The 19,589-nt window shown below is 33.5% G+C and overlaps 1 protein-coding gene and 1 long non-coding RNA gene across 2 annotated transcripts; both read left to right on the plus strand.

Annotated features, from left to right (window-relative positions):
- Positions 1 to 1,460: 1,460 nt before the first annotated feature.
- On the plus strand, positions 1,461 to 9,900 carry LOC117328913. The gene is made up of 11 exons (XM_033886526.1): positions 1,461 to 2,225; positions 2,686 to 2,739; positions 3,171 to 3,339; positions 3,840 to 4,081; positions 4,882 to 5,151; positions 5,749 to 5,811; positions 6,150 to 6,200; positions 6,302 to 6,358; positions 7,459 to 7,515; positions 7,843 to 7,896; positions 8,140 to 9,900. Exons 1-11 carry the CDS (start codon positions 2,174 to 2,176, stop codon positions 8,487 to 8,489), a joined length of 1,419 nt encoding a protein of 472 aa, XP_033742417.1. The 5' UTR covers positions 1,461 to 2,173; the 3' UTR covers positions 8,490 to 9,900.
- Positions 9,901 to 15,022: 5,122 nt separating this feature from the next.
- On the plus strand, positions 15,023 to 17,657 carry LOC117330012. Its single transcript, XR_004533302.1, has 3 exons — positions 15,023 to 16,077; positions 16,286 to 16,750; positions 17,206 to 17,657. It is a non-coding gene; the product is annotated as an uncharacterized LOC117330012 (long non-coding RNA).
- Positions 17,658 to 19,589: the final 1,932 nt, after the last annotated feature.

Raw genomic sequence — 19,589 nt, forward strand, 5'->3', positions numbered from 1 at the left:
CTACAATTATTAAGAGTTGATCTTTTATGTTATATCGGGTTTTTAATGTAGATATTTGTTAGCATATGATTTTAACTGCGCTATCCCTATTGTTGTGTAAGAACAAAGAACGAGTGTATTGTCTGGTATAGACCGAAATATCATTAACCGTCGGTATCTATTGATTTACTGAACTTACCAATCCATACACATTTCTGCTTGAATAATATAACTAACTTGCTCAGAGCGGTGTTGTTAACAAACAATTTATCAACCATTAGCTATAATATTTCACTGAATGATGGATATACTAACATGTATATGTTTTGATATGAAGATATGCAACTTATACGGTGTATATTCCAAAATGTACAATACAATTAAATATCGGTTTTCTGAACTCGATAATTCAAAGACCCTGTTAAACTCGAAATAAAAATTCCGTCCCTACATTTATAATTGCAAAGAAAATATTTTCTCTCAACTAAAATACTCTGGCTATCCATACTGAATATTAATTTTAATACCGTGCAAATATATCTACTATTTGAAGTCGTTGATGGATATGCGTTTGTTTTGAAAGAAAGATGAAGAAAACATGAAAGTGGAAATAAGTCTACAACAAAAGTAAACACACATAGACAGATATGACCTAAGTATGGGGTAACAAAAGGAGCATTGCGTGTACCAACATTGTCTCTTCTCAAAGACAAGGTGAACAGCTAAACAACAACCATCTGTAGGCAAAACAAGGTTTTCATAAATGAAAGTGTGTCCCTTCCCAGATGCTATGTAGGACCCAGTTATACAGTGACCTTGACCTTAAACACACCACGAGTCTTACTAATCATAAACTGTATCAAGGCGCCGGTTTACTAGCATTGATGTCGCAGAACTGATTGTATGTATTTCATACAGTTTAAAGGTCTTGCTGCTGGTTTCAAGATATTCTGTGTTTGTATTATACTATGTAAATACCAATGGATAATAACAGTAATATAACATCTGGTTATCTGTTTCATGATAGTCTATATCAGTAAATATTTGGACCATTCACATGATGTTTGATGTTAATATCTAAACGAGATACACACAGTAAGTGTCAATTATTAGCGACAATTTGAAACCGGTCTCAGACAGATGATTGGAAATCAATATATAGCAACTGGAATGAATGCAGCTTTGCTGTAGAATATTTCACTTTAGGTTTTGAAATTATATGATAAAGATCAAAGTAGAGTAACATTAACTGAACAGCATTGAATGATGAACGTTTCATTCAGAGTGCACATCGGTGATTGGTCTAGCTACAGATAGATGTGGACCAAGTTATGACCTAATTCAATTCTTCGATAGAACAAAAATGTAACAAGAGCGATTATGGTACAGATTCCGTTTGATCGCTTCGGCCCATTAACTGAACCGATCATGCTGACAGTCTATATGGAATTATAATTACGCAATGCTTTACTATACCGTTATCATAAAACACGAATAATCAATATGATATGCTGTTTATGAAACATTTTATGAATTGTTTACTCATCCCACGCGAACAAAAAACAATTTAATGTATATTGATGATTGGGCCACACATCATCGTACCACCAATTAGTTGTCATGTGATCGAGAGTAAACAGCAATCCATCAGCCAGTCATGGAATTGTATTCAATTAACAAGGGGAAATTTAAGGCATAACTATGAATACAAACTTAAAGTTTTTAAAACGTCTATTGATTCGATTATTGATCTACATCTGTCAGGGCAAAGATTTACTTGCTTGGTGAGTTTTGGAATTCAATTTCGCTTTACATAGCTTTGAAGGTGACATGTGCAATTGGACAACTGAAGGCGTGGAGGTGAGAGCTTTGGTTAAAATATGTTCGAAACATCAATATCAAAAGATTTATTTGTAAGTTCTTTGTATCATATTCAAATTCATATATATCACGCACAATTTCATGATAAAAAATAGTTTAGAACCATCCAAGAAAAGGGATCCGTTTTGAGAAGTCTGCCAGTACAGTGTTTAAAAAGGCTGTTTTATCAAATGTTCTTACATTCTTATGTAACGTGTTTGGACCTTTGGGGAATCCTTTCAGCTATGTGCAATATGTAACACTGATATGTGCACTCACTTTTTTTGTGGAACTCGGCTATAATATCTCCAGAACGCATCTCAAGTTGATATTAATGAATGACGATATGGATTTACTTTACCGTCTTCTACTCTTGGATTTTACAGGTGAGTAATTACATCTTTGGTATATGTTTATCGTGTGCATCGCTTCACCAGAAAACCCATAATTATCGAGTGATAGCCGATGATATATTGTTAAGGAACAGCAAGATTTCCGTTTTGCCAATGTTATTTTGTAAGTTTTCATTACAACAACAAAAAAGCACGGAAAATTAAGTGTATGCGCGGATGTTTTGAAATCTCGCTAAAAAAAGTCCTGAAATTGTCGCTAATTCCGAGGATGATTAAGCATCAACTATTGTGTAAACACGTGTAGATACTCTTTCAAAGAAGAAATACATGTACCATGTCATTAAATACGTTTTGTATCAATTAAAAAGATATAACTGGTCACTAAACAAGAATTTGTATTACAATACATATTACAGTCATCCTTCAAGTTCACACAGCATGTTGGACTACGTTGACATATAGTTGCATTATACTTTTGTTTTATATTTCACAGCAATTCTTGTGACAGCGAATCCTATGATGTTTAATGCAACGCTAAGCGTAATAGGTATGTGATATTAAGTTCACCCATTAGCTTATGTTATAACAAAACATTGCCATTGAATGAACATTGAAAATAGTTTTGGGGTTAAGTTTTGTATCCATTACTAGAAATAAAGTATGAATTAGTGCCTAACAATCTTGATCAGACACAAATGATAATGCAAGGTTAACAGTCATCAGTAGTTTATAATATTAAGTTTTATATTCAAAATAATATCACAATGTAACGCCATGAATAGTTGGTAACTATGTAAATGTTTTCTTTTATTCATTTATAGAATTTAAAGAGAAACATCGTATATGTCAGATTATTAAAGGTTATTTACAATGTGATAATGAAAACATAAAAAAAAAAAGTTTTGCATTGCATTCAGTTATTGATTAATCATATTATTGCTAAATTTGACGTATGTTTCAACTTTATTTACCTTAAAGGTTATTTCGGGTCACAAAACTGGCAAAATATGGTAGTAGGTAACGCTAATGCGTCATGGATAGATGCGTTCGAAGAGTGTAGATCACTTGGTTACTCCATCGCGACAGCATCATCTACCGGAAATAAGTTCCTACATCTCCGCAACTTCCTATTCCTTCATCACCCAGAGTAGGTATAATATTGGAGGAAAGCTGGTCAATTAAAACATAATAATCTGTATACTCGATATTTGATTTTCCTGAAATGCCACTTCATCAGGCTGCTGTACTAGAATAACATTACTTACGTTTTTTGTTTTTTTTTTTTTTTTTTATTTAAGTTTTTTGGGGATTTATTGTTGACTTATTTGATTATATTTGTTATGGAATTTTAAAGGATATTGGGTTTTCTTACAGAAAAATCTCCAATAAAACATACGTAAATCACATTATTTATTCCTGTAATTTAGGAAATATTGGTTACATTTCTTCCCTTTAATATACACTATAATACTGCATCTGGTTTGCATAACAGACTGGTTTATTAGACCAGTATGGTATCTCAACGCATATATGCAAATGTGATGAAATATTGTTTCATTTTGATTAATTATGCTTTGTAATGAGAGTTACAGTCTTATATTCTCAGTTATACCGCAATGATTATATATTTGCGTTCATATTGTACAGATTTATAAACGTGCCACTATGGACTGGAATGTTGAAACCTAACCTAGACGACGCATGGTATCTTCGGGATCAGTGTGACAAAACAGTGAACGAAAATGTAAAAAATACTTATGTAAACAATACCGTTGGTGACAGACAATGTCTGCTAATCAATATGTCAGTGAATGCAGTGAGGATGGCGTACACCTGGTATGCTTCGTCCTGTTTCGAGCACCATCCGTTCATTTGTGAACAAACTATCGGTAAGTCAGCTCCAAATACTTGATGGAATTCAGCATACGTGCATTAATATACAAAATATCGTATTTAAAATGTATATTAATCTCGAAGCTAAAATAGCTATACTTTGGATGAATTCATCCTCTCGGGCAAAAACATAAGCATTATCAAACAAACCACTATCAGTCTGTTTTGTGATAGACGTTTGAACGGGGTACAAAGTGTTTTTACGAATGATTTTGCGAACGTACAAAAATTCCCAACTAACGATTCAGCTAACTCATTATAGTACATGGCTTTAAGTTTTTGTCATATACGAATTATTGCAAGAGCATTAAACATTTCAGTTAAGAAAGTGAGCGGTAAGTTCTATAAATATTATGACATTATATTTATGACGCTTTAGCACTCTTTCTATAATATGTATTTCACATACAAATATATAAATCTGTATAATTATACTGTAAACTACCATATTTTTACGTCACGATGCACGTGAATGAGATTACATTGAGGGAGAATGTTTATATATGGATTGTACAAAAGACAAACTAGATATTAGCTCCTTTCAAAACATACATCAGAGCCACAACGAAATAAACTGTTTCGTAAAGCTGTTTCGTGCTTATACATAATGTAGGAACCGACTCGTCAGTGGTGCTACTAGCCTAGCGTTGTCATAGAAGGAGACCAAAAACTAATTTAGACAAAATAGATGTCATCATTTGAATTGGGCGGAGAAAAAGATCAATAATTCATTAAATGTTATAACTATAGATGTTGGATTCCAAAAGAGTGTTTAATATATTTGTATATCTATCAGGGAGCAGACCTGTGGATTCATATGAAGACATGCAGCTACAACATATTGACAGTGACACATCCGTGACTATATCGTCAAATACGACGGTTGAAGACTGCAAGAGAAAACTGGAAGTGGTTTCAAATGTATTTACTGCTGAATATAATTCCACTTCTAAACAGTGTACCTCATATACTAGATATGCTATCGACCTACCGATTGAAGTTAATTTGACCGTCTTCAGTGAGGATAACACCACTATCTCGTTTGTGAAGAGCGCGGAAAATATCGGTAGGTTTGCTAACTGCGCCCTTGTACACTTAAAGGTTTATCATTATTATTATTATCATCTTGACGATTCAATAAAATATATACATTACGTATTCTGACAGTGGTCATTGCAACGTCTGTGAAATTTATTTAATACGAACACTTTTGGTGGTTAATGAACACATTTGTTTGGGAAAATCGTGCTAATTTCAGGAGAAAACGTTTTCCTTAAAAACTGTAAAGCCGAGTTCTTATTATGTTTTCATCAAGTTGAATTCTTAAAATAAATCATACTCTAATGCAATAGGTTATCGTAGCCGATTTGTTCTTTCAAATGTAAAATAATTTCAATGAAAAATATCATGGTATAATGTATGTCGTACGAACAATCTTTGATTCAAAACAACTACGTATAGGCCTGAGGTCGTTTGATATCGTAGATATTGGGTCAATAGGGCAATTAGTGTTATTCATACAAAAGTGAGCTTAACAACACATGTTGTAATCAACCGTGACATTGGTCACAGAAAAGTTAATGTCATATTTTTAAACGAGTTCAATTATCATGTGATGCATTGTTGTTATTTATCCGTTGTACATTATGTATCTTTATTTTAGTTGATGTGATTCAGATGTCGAATGTTGGTTATACTGACAATTATCAAATTACAGATTTACCATGTAAGTGTAACATACTAAGGTGGTGTACTACATATTATGTTCGTAACCATAGTACATGTTCTGATAGCCATCATCAAAATGCGAACAATACTGAAATGTTTCTGTTGATATGTAAGCTATATTTTAAGAATCAATCATGATATCAAGGGCATATTAATTACATATAATGTAGTACTCGATATTGTATTAGTATCGCCGTCTCGGCTTTCACCTCTTTCTTATATTTTTATGGTAAAGAATCGTTTCAATCTTCATCTGAAAACTGGCATTACATTTACTGCACCTGCACATTTATCTAAGAATGTGATACTTGTCTCAATCATTTCTTACCTGAATAGGTTACGGGTATGGTGAAACAACAGAAACAACTATTGTCCCAGATTCTACAGGTAAATAGTGATAGAAAAAAATCAATCAATTAAAATCTGTATTGTATTTGACGCTGTCATATCTGATATGTAAATGCTGCTATGTGTGTGTACTTGAACAGGTTATGACTACGACATTCTAACAGAAACTACAACAGCTCCTACTCCGTCTTTAGGAGGTAAGTGTATATAATGATACTTTGTATATAATAACGATTTAAAATGTATACATTGTATAATGATATTATGTATATTATATTAGTTTGGGGCGTAAATTCCTATAGAATTATAAACTGATAATCTTGTAAAGAATAAACATATCAGAGTGAACCAGTACTATTCGAGAGATAAAGGGGGTAGTAGATACGATGAAAAACCTGGACTCCGGAATATTCCATACTGCTCTGTTCCGTTCGATCATTCCCGAATCAATATCATCACTCTATCAATCCACTCCCTTTCCCGATTCAATTAAGCTAAGCATGATATCAAAGTCTAACTATTATTTTTACCCCACAGATTTATCATTGATCAGGGTACAAGTAAACATTCATCTTCCTTTAGAATTTCCACTTGATTTAGCATCACTTTTAGAAAGATTTCATAATAGATATGGGGAAGAATTCGCGAGTTTGAGGATACCCTTCATTGAATCAGACCTGGCAAAGCCTTTTGATTTCACTTATATATTATATACTGACGATAGGTTATCTTTAAATAATTAATTTCTTATTGACCTTGTCGATCGGATATATTCTGTAGAACTTGAAACCAATGACACTACAGATTCCTCAACATCAGTCGCTTACCTTAATCATTACTTTCAACGGAACCCAAAAGCGACAACGTTTCCGTAATCATTACTTTTAACGAGTAATAATGAACATTTGTCTGTTAATTTTTTTTTTTTTAAATCAATCATGATATCAACAGTATATTTAATTCTAAAGTTGTTCTCAATATTGTGTCAATATTTCCCGTCCCGACTTTCTCTTCTTTCTTATCAGTTCTCACAGTGGTAAACATCGTTATGATTTTCAGCTGGATACTGGTATTACATTTGCTGCACTTGCACGTTATTCTGAGAATGTGATACTTGTCTCAATTCATTTCTTATTTGAACAGGTTACGACTATGGTGAATCAACAGAAATAAGCATTGATCCTTCATAGTCTACAGGTAGATAGTGAACGAAAATATCAATCAATTCATCTTTAATTCATCTTTCAATTTTATTAAATTCTGTATTGTATTATGTTATGTGTGTGTACTTGAACAGATTATTACTACGATACTCTAACAGAAACTACAACAGATCCTACTCCTTCTTTAGGAGGTAAGTGTATATAATGATACAATGTATATGATGATGATTTATAGTATATACATTGTATAATAATATTAGATATATGAATATAATTTTGGGCGTTAATACTTATAAAATTGTAAACCGATAATCTTGTAAAGAATTAACATCTCAGAGTGAACCAGTACTATTCGAGAGATAAAGGGAGAAGTCGATACGATGACAACCTGGCCTCCTGATATTCAATACTGGTGTATTCTTAAATTATATTCCGGTAATGTATGTGACAGATTTCAAATATAAGACGTTGATATGATTGTATTTATCAAATGTAACACCTTCTGCTTACCTGTACAGTTTCTAGCTTCGGTGGACCAACAGAAACCGCCATTTTTCCTACTTCATCTGCAGGTAGAATAAATTTTGCTTTTTCGTTTATGTTGTTGTTTTTTTTAAATAAATGATAAAGTCTTGTCATTAACTCATATTTTGATTTTGCTGTATGCTTATTCAAATTTAGTCGATGTTTAATGTTCACATTTACATGATTTTGCTTAAAGCCCTCGGAAATATAAGTTAAGCTAATTGATATTGACATTTAATTCATTTGGGTCACGGTAAATATAGAGAAAGTTTGTTTATATATATTTCCAGCTGTGACCATTGTAACGACCACTTCAACTTTGGATAGTTCCAGCTCACTGAATCAGTGGATATCTATAGCAAAGGAGGAGAACATCGTTAACGAGAAGACCCTATCGTCTTATCGCAATAAACGTGTGAGCGCTTATGACAGTCGCCCCTCCTCCCAGGCCATGGGTGTGCTGGGTGCTGTATTTATTGCTGCTGTGGTTAGTCTTATCGTCATGTCAGATTTACCAAATATAATACGAGATTTACGACGTGATTTACATGAGCGTAAATCTAATAAAACTAAGAGGACACTACACGACGTGTTATTTTACAAAACAAAACCTCCATGTACACGTCGATCCTCGGTGTGATAAATATAAAGCACGGCTTAAAATAAGTGAAACCGTTATGTTTTTACCACATTGTATACTATTTTAAATTTGTACTCCAACATTACTATGAATGAAATAAATATATTTTTCAAAGTTGGATTAGTTAGTAATGTATGTATGTGTGTTTATGTATGTATATACAAACAAAAACATGTTTGTTTTGAGAAGATTGAAAAAAGTTACAAGGATAAGAAGACAGGGTGTTCCGTAAGGGTAAGAATATTATGCTTCATCGGAACATCCGCCATATCTCACGTTTGTATGTGCTGGTAGGTCATGTTAGAAGTTAATCTAATACCAAGAGTAAGAACCGAATGATTTATTAAAGCGACAGTATTTGCCATTTTCTTTTATTAATTACTATTTATAAAAAAACTCTTAAAAAGTATAAAAGACGGGACACGCTTTGTTTTTAGGTAGAATATTTCCTTAAACATCCCAATTTGATAGGTATATGTTCTCATCATGATATGTTGGTCTCTGTTAGAAATGGCATTTTAGTAATATACATGTTGATGTATCTCCTTAGCAGGAAGGAATTTATTCATATTATTGATGACGGCATAACCGATGGATGTTTTTACTTGCTTTATTCAACTGTTAAATTTTTACTTATAACTAGGAGAACTTGCTTTCTTTAACTTAGTCTTCAGCGTACCATGAAAATGCTAAATTCTTTATTCTTTAGCAACTTTATTAATAACTTATGCAAATTATCCCGCATGGCACATACATGAAAAGCTGCCAAATTAAATAATCTAAAAGTACTTTCTAATAGTACGTATGTGTAGTTTTGCGAGAAAAATCTTAATTTGATGAGTATACCTTTATATTCGCCAAACACTTCCAGTACAATTGCATTTTATCTGACCATTACATTACTTTTGCGATATACGAACTTCACAAATCTCTACGGAGGCACGGCGTTCTAGTGGTAGGACACAGGGCTGCGTGCCCAAAGAGTCGCTAGTCCTGACACGGGCCCTTTGTCGTATCCTAGAACAAGATACTTTACTATGTTATGTTCCAGTCAACTCACCTATAAATGGGCACGTGGTAGGGCAGTTCAGGAAGTGCCATGTTTCAGCCACTAGCGCCGAAATGGCAGCTCCAGCTGTATGCTCCCCTGGCTGGTTGCTAAGGGCCCAATAACCACATATAAAAGTTTTTGAAGATTTTTCTATCGCTATGATATAGCAGTATACTCGTATAAAACTCAAAATTATAACTATTATTGTTTCCGATATTACAAATGATATTTATCACTTCCAATAGCCATACAAAGAATATCTTAAAAAGGACTAAATTACCCATATCTTTGAACCGACGAAGGCCATGCTAATGAATTGACTTATATTATCAATATAGTGACTAATATAGAAATCAAAAGTAATTGGTTTCCGATATTCTTTGTATGGCTATTGGAAGTGATAAATATTATTTGTAATATCGGAAACACAGGCTTAACAATGTTCGTATACAAACAAATTGATCGTACATAAATCTTCTTTTCATGAATCGTAAATGTTGATATATCATGTCTTAAAAATCAATAAAACATTAGGAGACAATTGTCTTATCTTTTTCATGTTAAAATGTATATCTTTCATATTCATACAACCTGCCGTCCATTCATCGATTTTACGTCGGAATGTATAGTTTTGTAGGGTAAGGGTTAGGGTTATCATCTATCATCCCTCAAACAACAGTACAGAATATTTAGACTAGACAGTAGTTGAATCGAAACCAAATATAAATATTTAAAAAGTGCTTCTTTTAAACAGCAATGTTACCGAAAGAACGGTTTTTCCTAAAGGGCGTTATTATTTTTCTAAACTTGTTTACTAGTTGTTCTATAATACTTCTACCTATACATATCACGTACAATCGGTCCTATGGATTTATTTCGACAATTCGATATTCTGAACTGTTAAGGGCACATCACGGTAAAACCATTATCTTTTTAATTGATTGTTCGTGTTTTGCACACTTCTAGTTACATTTCTATGATATCCCGATATTCACATCGATTTCTAATGTCCAGCTTGATCACTCGATCTAGTCGGGGAATGTCTCACAAATTTAGCGCTGAAAATACCACGTGGCTGTTTTGAAAACAAAGCTGTCGTTTTGTAAACAGGAACACATCATGTACAGAGTACATAAACAGCTTGTTTTATACATCAGAATTGATTTGTGCGATAAAATATCAAAGTATATTAGGTTTGTATTGGTAATTTTACACTGTACTCTTGAAATGTAGATATAACTACAAAACAGTAAGTGACCACGACCATAAAATATGAATTTAGGATCAGATCCATTAAATGCCGAATAAGGAATGCTTGTACAAATAACATCCAAGCTAATAGCACCTTTCCGTTCAAACTGAGAGATAGATGCCGCACAACCAAAATGAGTTAAAGCCAGGTTTTCATAACATAAAAATCATGACAAAATCACAAGAAAATATGTTAAATGTATCTACCCTAATGAAGATATATTGTGAAAACCAATGCCGTCGTTCATTATAACTTCAATTGAAACCAGGAAACTACCACTACCAAATGATTGTGAGGAATCTCCGATCTTTATATGTAAATTAACCGCAGAAATATGTCATACACTCATGCGGAAACCGGTTTGTTTTGAAGAATGGCGGACTTACGATCAGAGCATCAGAAGACTACAGCCGATCAGACGTAATGGTTGCTGCCGCGAAGATAAAGAAAGGAAGTTAGCTAAAACACGACATCATATAAAACTTACAAAATCAATGTGTGTCAGTTAGACAAAATTATAGATAGGTAAAACGTGAAAATCACGATGAATGGACATTGAAAATTCTCGGCATTGGAAAACAAACCTATGCTTTTCTGTTTATCATCCGGAGATGTAACGCGGCAGGTGCAGGGTTGGTTCACGTTCTGTGTTTAAATGTTTGACGTAACTGAGCAGCTTTGCCGATTTTGTTTATGAAGATAAACACATAGGAGAAGTTTAACTTGCTAAAGTGTTATATTCATTAACGAAAACAAAGAGAGACTTACAGCTGCAGATACAGTGTTTCGTTCCTATAGGACTCCTCGGTGATGCTAAGGACCTAAAGTCGACACATAATGGATAACTCAAAAGGGTCAAACAAAAAGTCAAAACATGGACGAGGAACAACAAATAATTCAATACATTTAATGTGTTTGTTCAATACTGGATTTCAAGAAGAACGTTATGAACCCTATGATCCAATCAATTCGTATCTTGGATATCGAATATATAAAGCATACAGCCATAAAAGTATCTAAAATTCTGGGTTAATACAATGCTTTATTCATACAATCATGATCAGTTTTTTGTATCTGTTCTAAGGGAGTGTGATCGGCACTTAATGGTGTTTTGATACTTTGAACAAAACATTATTGATCCCTTCAGTACTAAAATGGCCCCTTGACACGAAGTGTACATTATAGGCATTGATTGCACATAGGAACTAGAGTTACAATATGAAGTCGTACGAATTGTATTGGTCTTAAAAGATAAAACAGTGGTCATGCCAGGTAGCCCTAGAGTTTAATCTGGTGTAGATGGGTAAAACGACACTCATTTCATTACTGTGATTTATTTTCAGTTTAAATGTATTCCTGTACAGGATTTTGGCTATCAACATAGAACTATGGTATGACCATTTATCATATCACGATATTTTGAACTTATCCTCCTACCGAACTAAATCCTAACACTGGATTAGATGTACAAATAGGAAAGAATCGTGCAGAAATGGTTCCCTCGACAGCAATGGAGGCTCAACGATAGAAGATAGGTTCTGCACATCAACTAATTTATGTTACATTAGAAACTAGCGTTAAGAATAGTGCAGGATGATTTTGATGCGGAAACTATGGCTGCTCTACACACAATATGTGCTGATTTTAGTAGGTAAGTTTCACAATTTTAATTTTAGAAATAGTGGAGGAGGATTTTGATGAGTTAACTATGACTGCCACTAATGCTATATATGTGTCTATTTTAACAAGTTTCACAATTTTATGACTAACAGTCTATGGCTAGCGCAGATACTCGATCCTTCCTAGATAAGTGTAATAGGTTGACAATACACAGGAATATCATGTACATGTATAGGAAGGGATAAGCCTATGTTCCTTCATGTCAATCTACTGAGACAAATGTATGCGCATGTTCTAACGATATCGTAATAAAACCTCACGTTATTCTTAAAAGGAGTTTGTATCATATCGTTTCCTGAATATGGTTATCGCTAATAATGTTACATAATTAGTAATCTGAAAAAAGTGACTCATTGACTTTGATGTTAATTACAGGTTTGTAATATGAATATCATTTTGTGGTAAAATCGTTATATTTTCGTGGTAATCCCTTATTCATGATATGTCAACAAGAAACGCTTATCAGGAGGAAAATTGTCTCTTAAAATTGGGTCAATGCTTCTTGGATAACCAGATTCTTGATGAGTTTATCAATATTAATTTCCTCCGTTCAAAAGTGATATTGTAAATGTACTCGCTCCAATCCATCCATTGGTTTCTGATAATGTTTTGTATACTACTGTGTCATCGGAGAGTAATAAAATACAATAACCTCTTATGACATCTTTTTGACTTTATACATGTCCTATTATGATTATGTTCAGATATATAAAACAGGTGTTGATGTTGTTCAGAAATCTCTCTCAGCATTGACTCAAATGATGTCTTTTTTCAGTTCATTATGCAGATGCGTTCCCTATACCCACAAGCGATACAATTAACGTAACAGGTAATGTATCTTTGACAATAAATTTAACTAAGTAGTGATGCTATGGGCTAAAGGTGTAAACCAGAAAGGAAGAAATTCAAACACTACCTGAGGAAATGTTAATAACAGCAGTGGAGGTGGTTTACCTCCATATTTTGATAATGGGTGTTTTTTATAAAGAACGTAAAGTTCGCGTATTCTGAACTGATGTCAGTATTTGACAGAATCAAAGCATGACGGTGTGAAGGAAAACCTCGCGGAATAAATTCCCCGGCAGAATTTTCCACCCAGACATCTCGTAGGGTTGTGTAGTACAACAGTATGACTTCCCACCCAGTAACTCAAAGAATTGCACAGTCCACCAGTAGGACTCATCATCCAGCAATCTCATAGAATTGTACAAAAGATGTACAAGTGTACTGCATTTGAAAACTAATAGTAAAGATAAAGTATAGACCGAATCAGGAATATGAAAATGCCCCATACAAACTAATACAAGACATCCGCAATATAGTATGACTGGTATTGAAATGAAGATAAACAAAATCAGGTCTATGACCGTGTTCATGTGATAATAAATGTATTTTAGTCGTTTATCATTTTCATACAAAACCAGTCGAAATCTCATTTCATATGGAATTCATGAACTCGTTCAGTAAATTCAATATTACATAAGCACCATTTTAAGATCTTCATCATCGGCCAGTAGACAAGACATATCGAAACAACTATATCTAAATAGTTAAAATGAAATGCTTTAAATCGTACCAACCTTCCTTGAAGGTAATGAAATGAAGATAATTAAGTGCTGTTCCAAATCGTATTAGCCTTTCTTGAAGGTAAAAAAAAATATGCGAGAAATGAGGAATTATCAAACCAAATGACCATACGTTTCCAAATATTTCAGTTTGTTTTAAAGGAACAAAAGTTATAATGTATGTCATGGAATTGACAAATATTAATGTGAACAAAGAAGATTAGTGTTAGACAACTGAGGAAATACTAACAATTGTTGATAATTAACGGAGGTTCTTGCTTAAAACATTTCACGATAGTGCATCTTTTTAGGGGAGGGGTGGTAATCATGATAGGGAATGCTTTGACATTGACACTGAAGTAGTACATTTTTAATTTTGAGTAATTGATAAGTCTTGACTTCAGTTATTTGAATCATTACATCATTTACTAGATATATTTGGGAAAGACTTAGACCGACACTATACTTCGTTATTTACGTAGATTTCACCGTAGAACCTGTCACTTAATTCGGATACTTTTTTCAGGGTACACAGCATGGGGCGATAATTGGAAGGAGGACATCATTGTAGTCTCAAATGCTACTTGGTTTGATGCAGTCGAAGAATGTAAAAACCTACATGGTTCAATTGCCTCATCTGGATCAAATGGAGTTCCTTTTAGATATATTAGACAACAAATGTTTCTTCATTTACCGGAGTAATAATCATTTTCATTGGACATGCTTATAGTAAAGAAATCTCATTTCATCAATCAAGTTTAAGGTCAAAGATAATGTACATGATATCTTACGAATCCCTATTTAGCTCATATTCTTGTTATGATATGATAACATTAGGTCCTATACCTGATTAAATGTATGTGTCTATTGGTCGAGATTTTAGAGGAAAGGTTATGCTAAACCTTTTGCCAAAAAAACACTTTTGGTGGTCATTTCGGAAACAACTAACGAGTCAATGGTCACACCTAAATATTGTTGATGGGGAGTTATTTTTAGATCAGCCTCTGTTTGAATACCTTTCATTTCATTTTAAATGCAGATTGATTGGACAACCGCTGTGGACAGCTTTTCATAAGCCAAATTTGGACGGCATATGGTATAAAGGGACAAAATGTGGTAATCCCTTGGACAAGACATCTTACAACACATTTGACAATGATGACGCCACCAAGCGACAATGTGTCTTACTAAACACAACAAGTAATCCTAGTAATATAGATTTCAGCTGGTATGCAGCATCATGTCATGAACGCCACTCCTTTATTTGCAATAACCATTTAGGCAAGTATTCAATTTATAAAAAAGAAAGTGAGTGCCCACATAACAAGAGTTTCTTTGATATTGTGTTTACAATTGTTTACTATGAATGTGATCCAAATCAGCATGCATCAAAATCACAGGGGCGTTTATCTTCAATCGAAAAGAAAAACGTTAATATTCCCGTGATCATCTGTGAAAGGATACATGTAAAGTTATAAGATATTTACTGTAAGCGTCCATACCTCACTTAAACCTGACCTAGACAGATTTCGTCGTAACAATTGTCACTATAACGTGAGTGAATATCATGCCAATTATAACAGTTTCTTTAAAAAAAAAATACGTAACTAAATGTGTTTGTTTGATTATATCAATGTTTATTAAATTATGCCCGGGAAAAGGAACTTATCGTTTGGTTACATATGAATAAACAAGGTTCTACATAACCCCAACAAGACCCACGGTATAAGTCAAGAGAATGCACGACAGTATGTGTTTCTTGTTCTGATTACAATCTAGATACTGGATATCTGAAGGAGTACGTAGGAATGGCGAAACTAAAGAAGGATGAGCTGGATGAGGTCAAAACTTTCAATTCCTCGTCACCTGAGGACTGTAAACAGCAGTGTGATAACTATGGAAACTATTACTGCGAGTTCAACTCTTCATCAGCTACGTGTGCTAGATCTCGGCGTGATATTGAATATTTACCTTTCGAGTTCAACCTTACCTTTGTTGACAACGATACAATTTCATACGTGAAAAGTCAACATAACAAAGGTTTGTATTTGATACTCCAAACACAAGCTTCATATAATTAAGTTTGACAGTTAGAAATTAAATTGTGAATAATAACAAAAACTAAATTAATTAATTAATAATAAACATTGAAATACTTATTTAATATACAATATATATTAAATAAGTTATGATATTTTAAAATTTATATAATATATATATATCAATATACATTTTTCTGTTTGTACAGTTGTCACAACAACAGTTGCTGTCCCCAATAATACCTATAACTACACAAACCTACCTTGTAAGTGTATCGTTGTATTCCTATGTTACCTATAACTACACAGACCTACCGTGTAAGTACATTGTAGTGGGCCAATGTTACCTATAACTGCACAGACCTACCTTGTAAGTATATTGTAGTGTTCCAATGTTAGCTATAATTAAACAGACCTACTGTGTTATGACATCAATATCTATAAAATGACTTCGATATTGTTTTCTTTACTGTATCTAAACACCATTTATTTATTTCAAGCAGTTATTACTAATTATAACGATGAAAACCGAAGACGATAATTATATACAAATATGTATGACATTTTTGTGATACTTTGTACGCAATGCAGTTAATAGTTCTTTATTTTAGGCTACAAAGATCCTGTGCTGACAACAACAACAACTATTATCAGTTCGCAGCAATCAACGGATGGTAATATCTTTGTCGATTCATTGTATTGTTTTATTAGAAATTGTGGATTGTGAATATATCAATCAATTAAAAACATAGAAGATAGAAAACAAAACAAAAATATTTGCATTACTGGCGTATTTACGTAAATTCACTGGAACTATCTTATCTTAGCAACCACAGCTGCGGTAGACTGTACCAACACAACCAGACTTGCATTTTCTGCGTACGGTATTTCACCAGCTTGTTTGATGTAAATATAAAACCTGTACCTCATTTTGATTGCATATACGGTAGTAAGTTATATCCTACCGCGCTTACCATTGAAGATGATATTTGCCAACTGCGGGCATACAACCGTATACGCAGTCAAAATGAGGTACAATCTTTCAATATATAGATAGATAGATAGATACCCTGTGTCTTGTCTCATCATAATATGTACACTGACAGTTGTGTCGCTCACTCTGTTCCAGGTGACATATCCGCGGTGACTGTCGATCCCGGTGTAAGCAATACAGTCAACATCAGTCCGGAGAATGTAGAACAACTTGTTGTTGATATAAGAGAGGAGAACACGATTGATGTTAAAACTCTTTCCTCATACCGGAATAAATTGATATCCATTCAGGATAATCGACCCTCGGCAAAAACTATTGGATGGGTTGGTGCAATATTTATAGGTTTGCTGACTGGACTAATAGTGGTGTCAGATGTGCCAAAATTTATAAAGGACATAAAGTCACTACATACGGCGCAACCAGGACACACTGTACGAACTGAACGGCAATTTGTTGTTAAATCGTCACAAGTAAGGAGGATCACATTGTTGAAATTGCGACGAAATTCTATCTAGTCATGTATCTACTACACACATAGTAGCTCCGGCAAATGTCATTGTACAGACATTATGACATCGTTCTATCATTGATGCGTTGCTATCTAGTTGGTGTTCTCTATGACATTAAAATGTTTTGCACTTTGTTTTTTTGTTTCTTGTTGTTGTTGGGGTTTTTTTTGGTTTTTTTTTAGAAGTTCATAAATATTGGTCCGTGTGGTACATCAAAAATTTCAACGAACAACGCTACTATCCACCAATGTTTTATTCGGACCTCTTGATGCGGTTCACATTTGTGAGTTCCATTTATAAACCGGAACTGAATTGGTACTTCACGTGTTATACCATCATTAATGTTTTAGTATCATATATTACTGATATTGGATAAAGGCGAAGGAAAATGTAATGTATCTGTATTCTGAACCTTGACACTATTTATAAGAAATTCCGCCATATCAAACATGACTCTTGAAACATTTGCAAGCAGAACTTACGTTCCGACAACCTCAACAATTTGTACAGAAGAGAGGCATTTAAATAGCACCTTTGATTAGTTATTTAACCCTAAATTCAGTAGGTGTTTAAATTGTCCCAACGACCGGCTTCGTCCTTCTTTTCTTCTTAAGTGATTTAGAATTTCAGTGATTTGGGTAATCTATAATTAAGTACTTCATTGATTGTTTACTTCAGTGATTTAGTACTTAACTTATTAAGTACTTCACTGATTAAGTACTTCAAATAAAAAATCAAGTGGATGCCAGTTTTGTAAACGTGTATGAAACAGGGCAAAATCTAAACAGAATATTTTTATAAACGGGGAATTATGGGGGGAAATAGTATCTATGTATATATTTTCATAGATAATTAATGTAAAAGAACATGGTGATTTCATACTTAAGATGTAGTGTGACATTACCATTGTATAAAATGCGAGACACGGCTGTTGAAATTATTCGATCGAACAATAATGGGCACTCTATTTTTGTATGTTGGGTGTGGTTGCATAACCAGCATATAACATTCCAAACTATTTGTAAGTGTACTCACATTTCGCAGTATAAATGTATTTAATTTTTTCTATGTCAAAAAAAAGTTTCTTTTTACTTCTTTCTACGAATCATTTTACTTTTCCTGGTGTCCAGGTCGATAATAAAGTGAACGGTGGGGTTTCCAGCAATGTTAAATTCCATAGAGGTCGGCCTAGAAAATTGTTTTAACTTAAAGACCACTCACCGAAACATTGCCTTCTGCCATCAAAGTAAGTTGTCTTGGATACATTTAACCCAAATAGACCGATGATGCACTTGCCTAATTAACTAATAACGTAACTAAATATTAAACTAAGAACGCGTATGGTCAAAAATCAGATAAATATTATTTTTTTAAACGAAATAGGAATTTTTGATCCATAAAATAAAAACATCAAAATGCTATAGGTTCTTTTTAGCATTTTGAGGAAAAACGTCATTTTTTGTGAACAAATGACATTTTGAATGTCTTCCATATCAAGTCCATTCAAAATCATACAGTGTTTAGATACCATACTTATTAATTAAGTAAATAGCATCTATGTCCATTATTTAAAACAGTATATCAAAGCGCTTCTATCCTATTCACAAAATAGCGCCTGATGGAGACTATAAACACCTTAATACAGTACCGTTCTGACATGGAGGGATAGGTGTGTAGGTACGGATTGTAAAGCTTTGTTTCGGAGTGACATTAAAACAAAAATAATCTCCGAGAACATAGGACTTTTTCCCAGCACAATTGGTCGCAGGATATTTTAAAAGCAGGTTGCAATAACTTAACTGATGTTCTGCGAAGTGTTTCAAGAATTATCAGAAATGAAAGCTGCAATCTAAAGATTAAATATCAAAACTCTATCATTTTGCACAAGCGCGTAAACACTAACTCATATTTCATCTCAAACTGTGATGTCCTTGGTCCTCACGTATTTGTTTATATCATCTCATAGGGATATTCATTAAGCCTAACGTTGACATTTGCACTGATGAAAGA

Source organism: Pecten maximus, chromosome 6 (genome assembly GCF_902652985.1).
Source record: "Pecten maximus chromosome 6, xPecMax1.1, whole genome shotgun sequence".
Taxonomy (NCBI): Eukaryota; Metazoa; Mollusca; class Bivalvia; order Pectinida; family Pectinidae; genus Pecten; species Pecten maximus.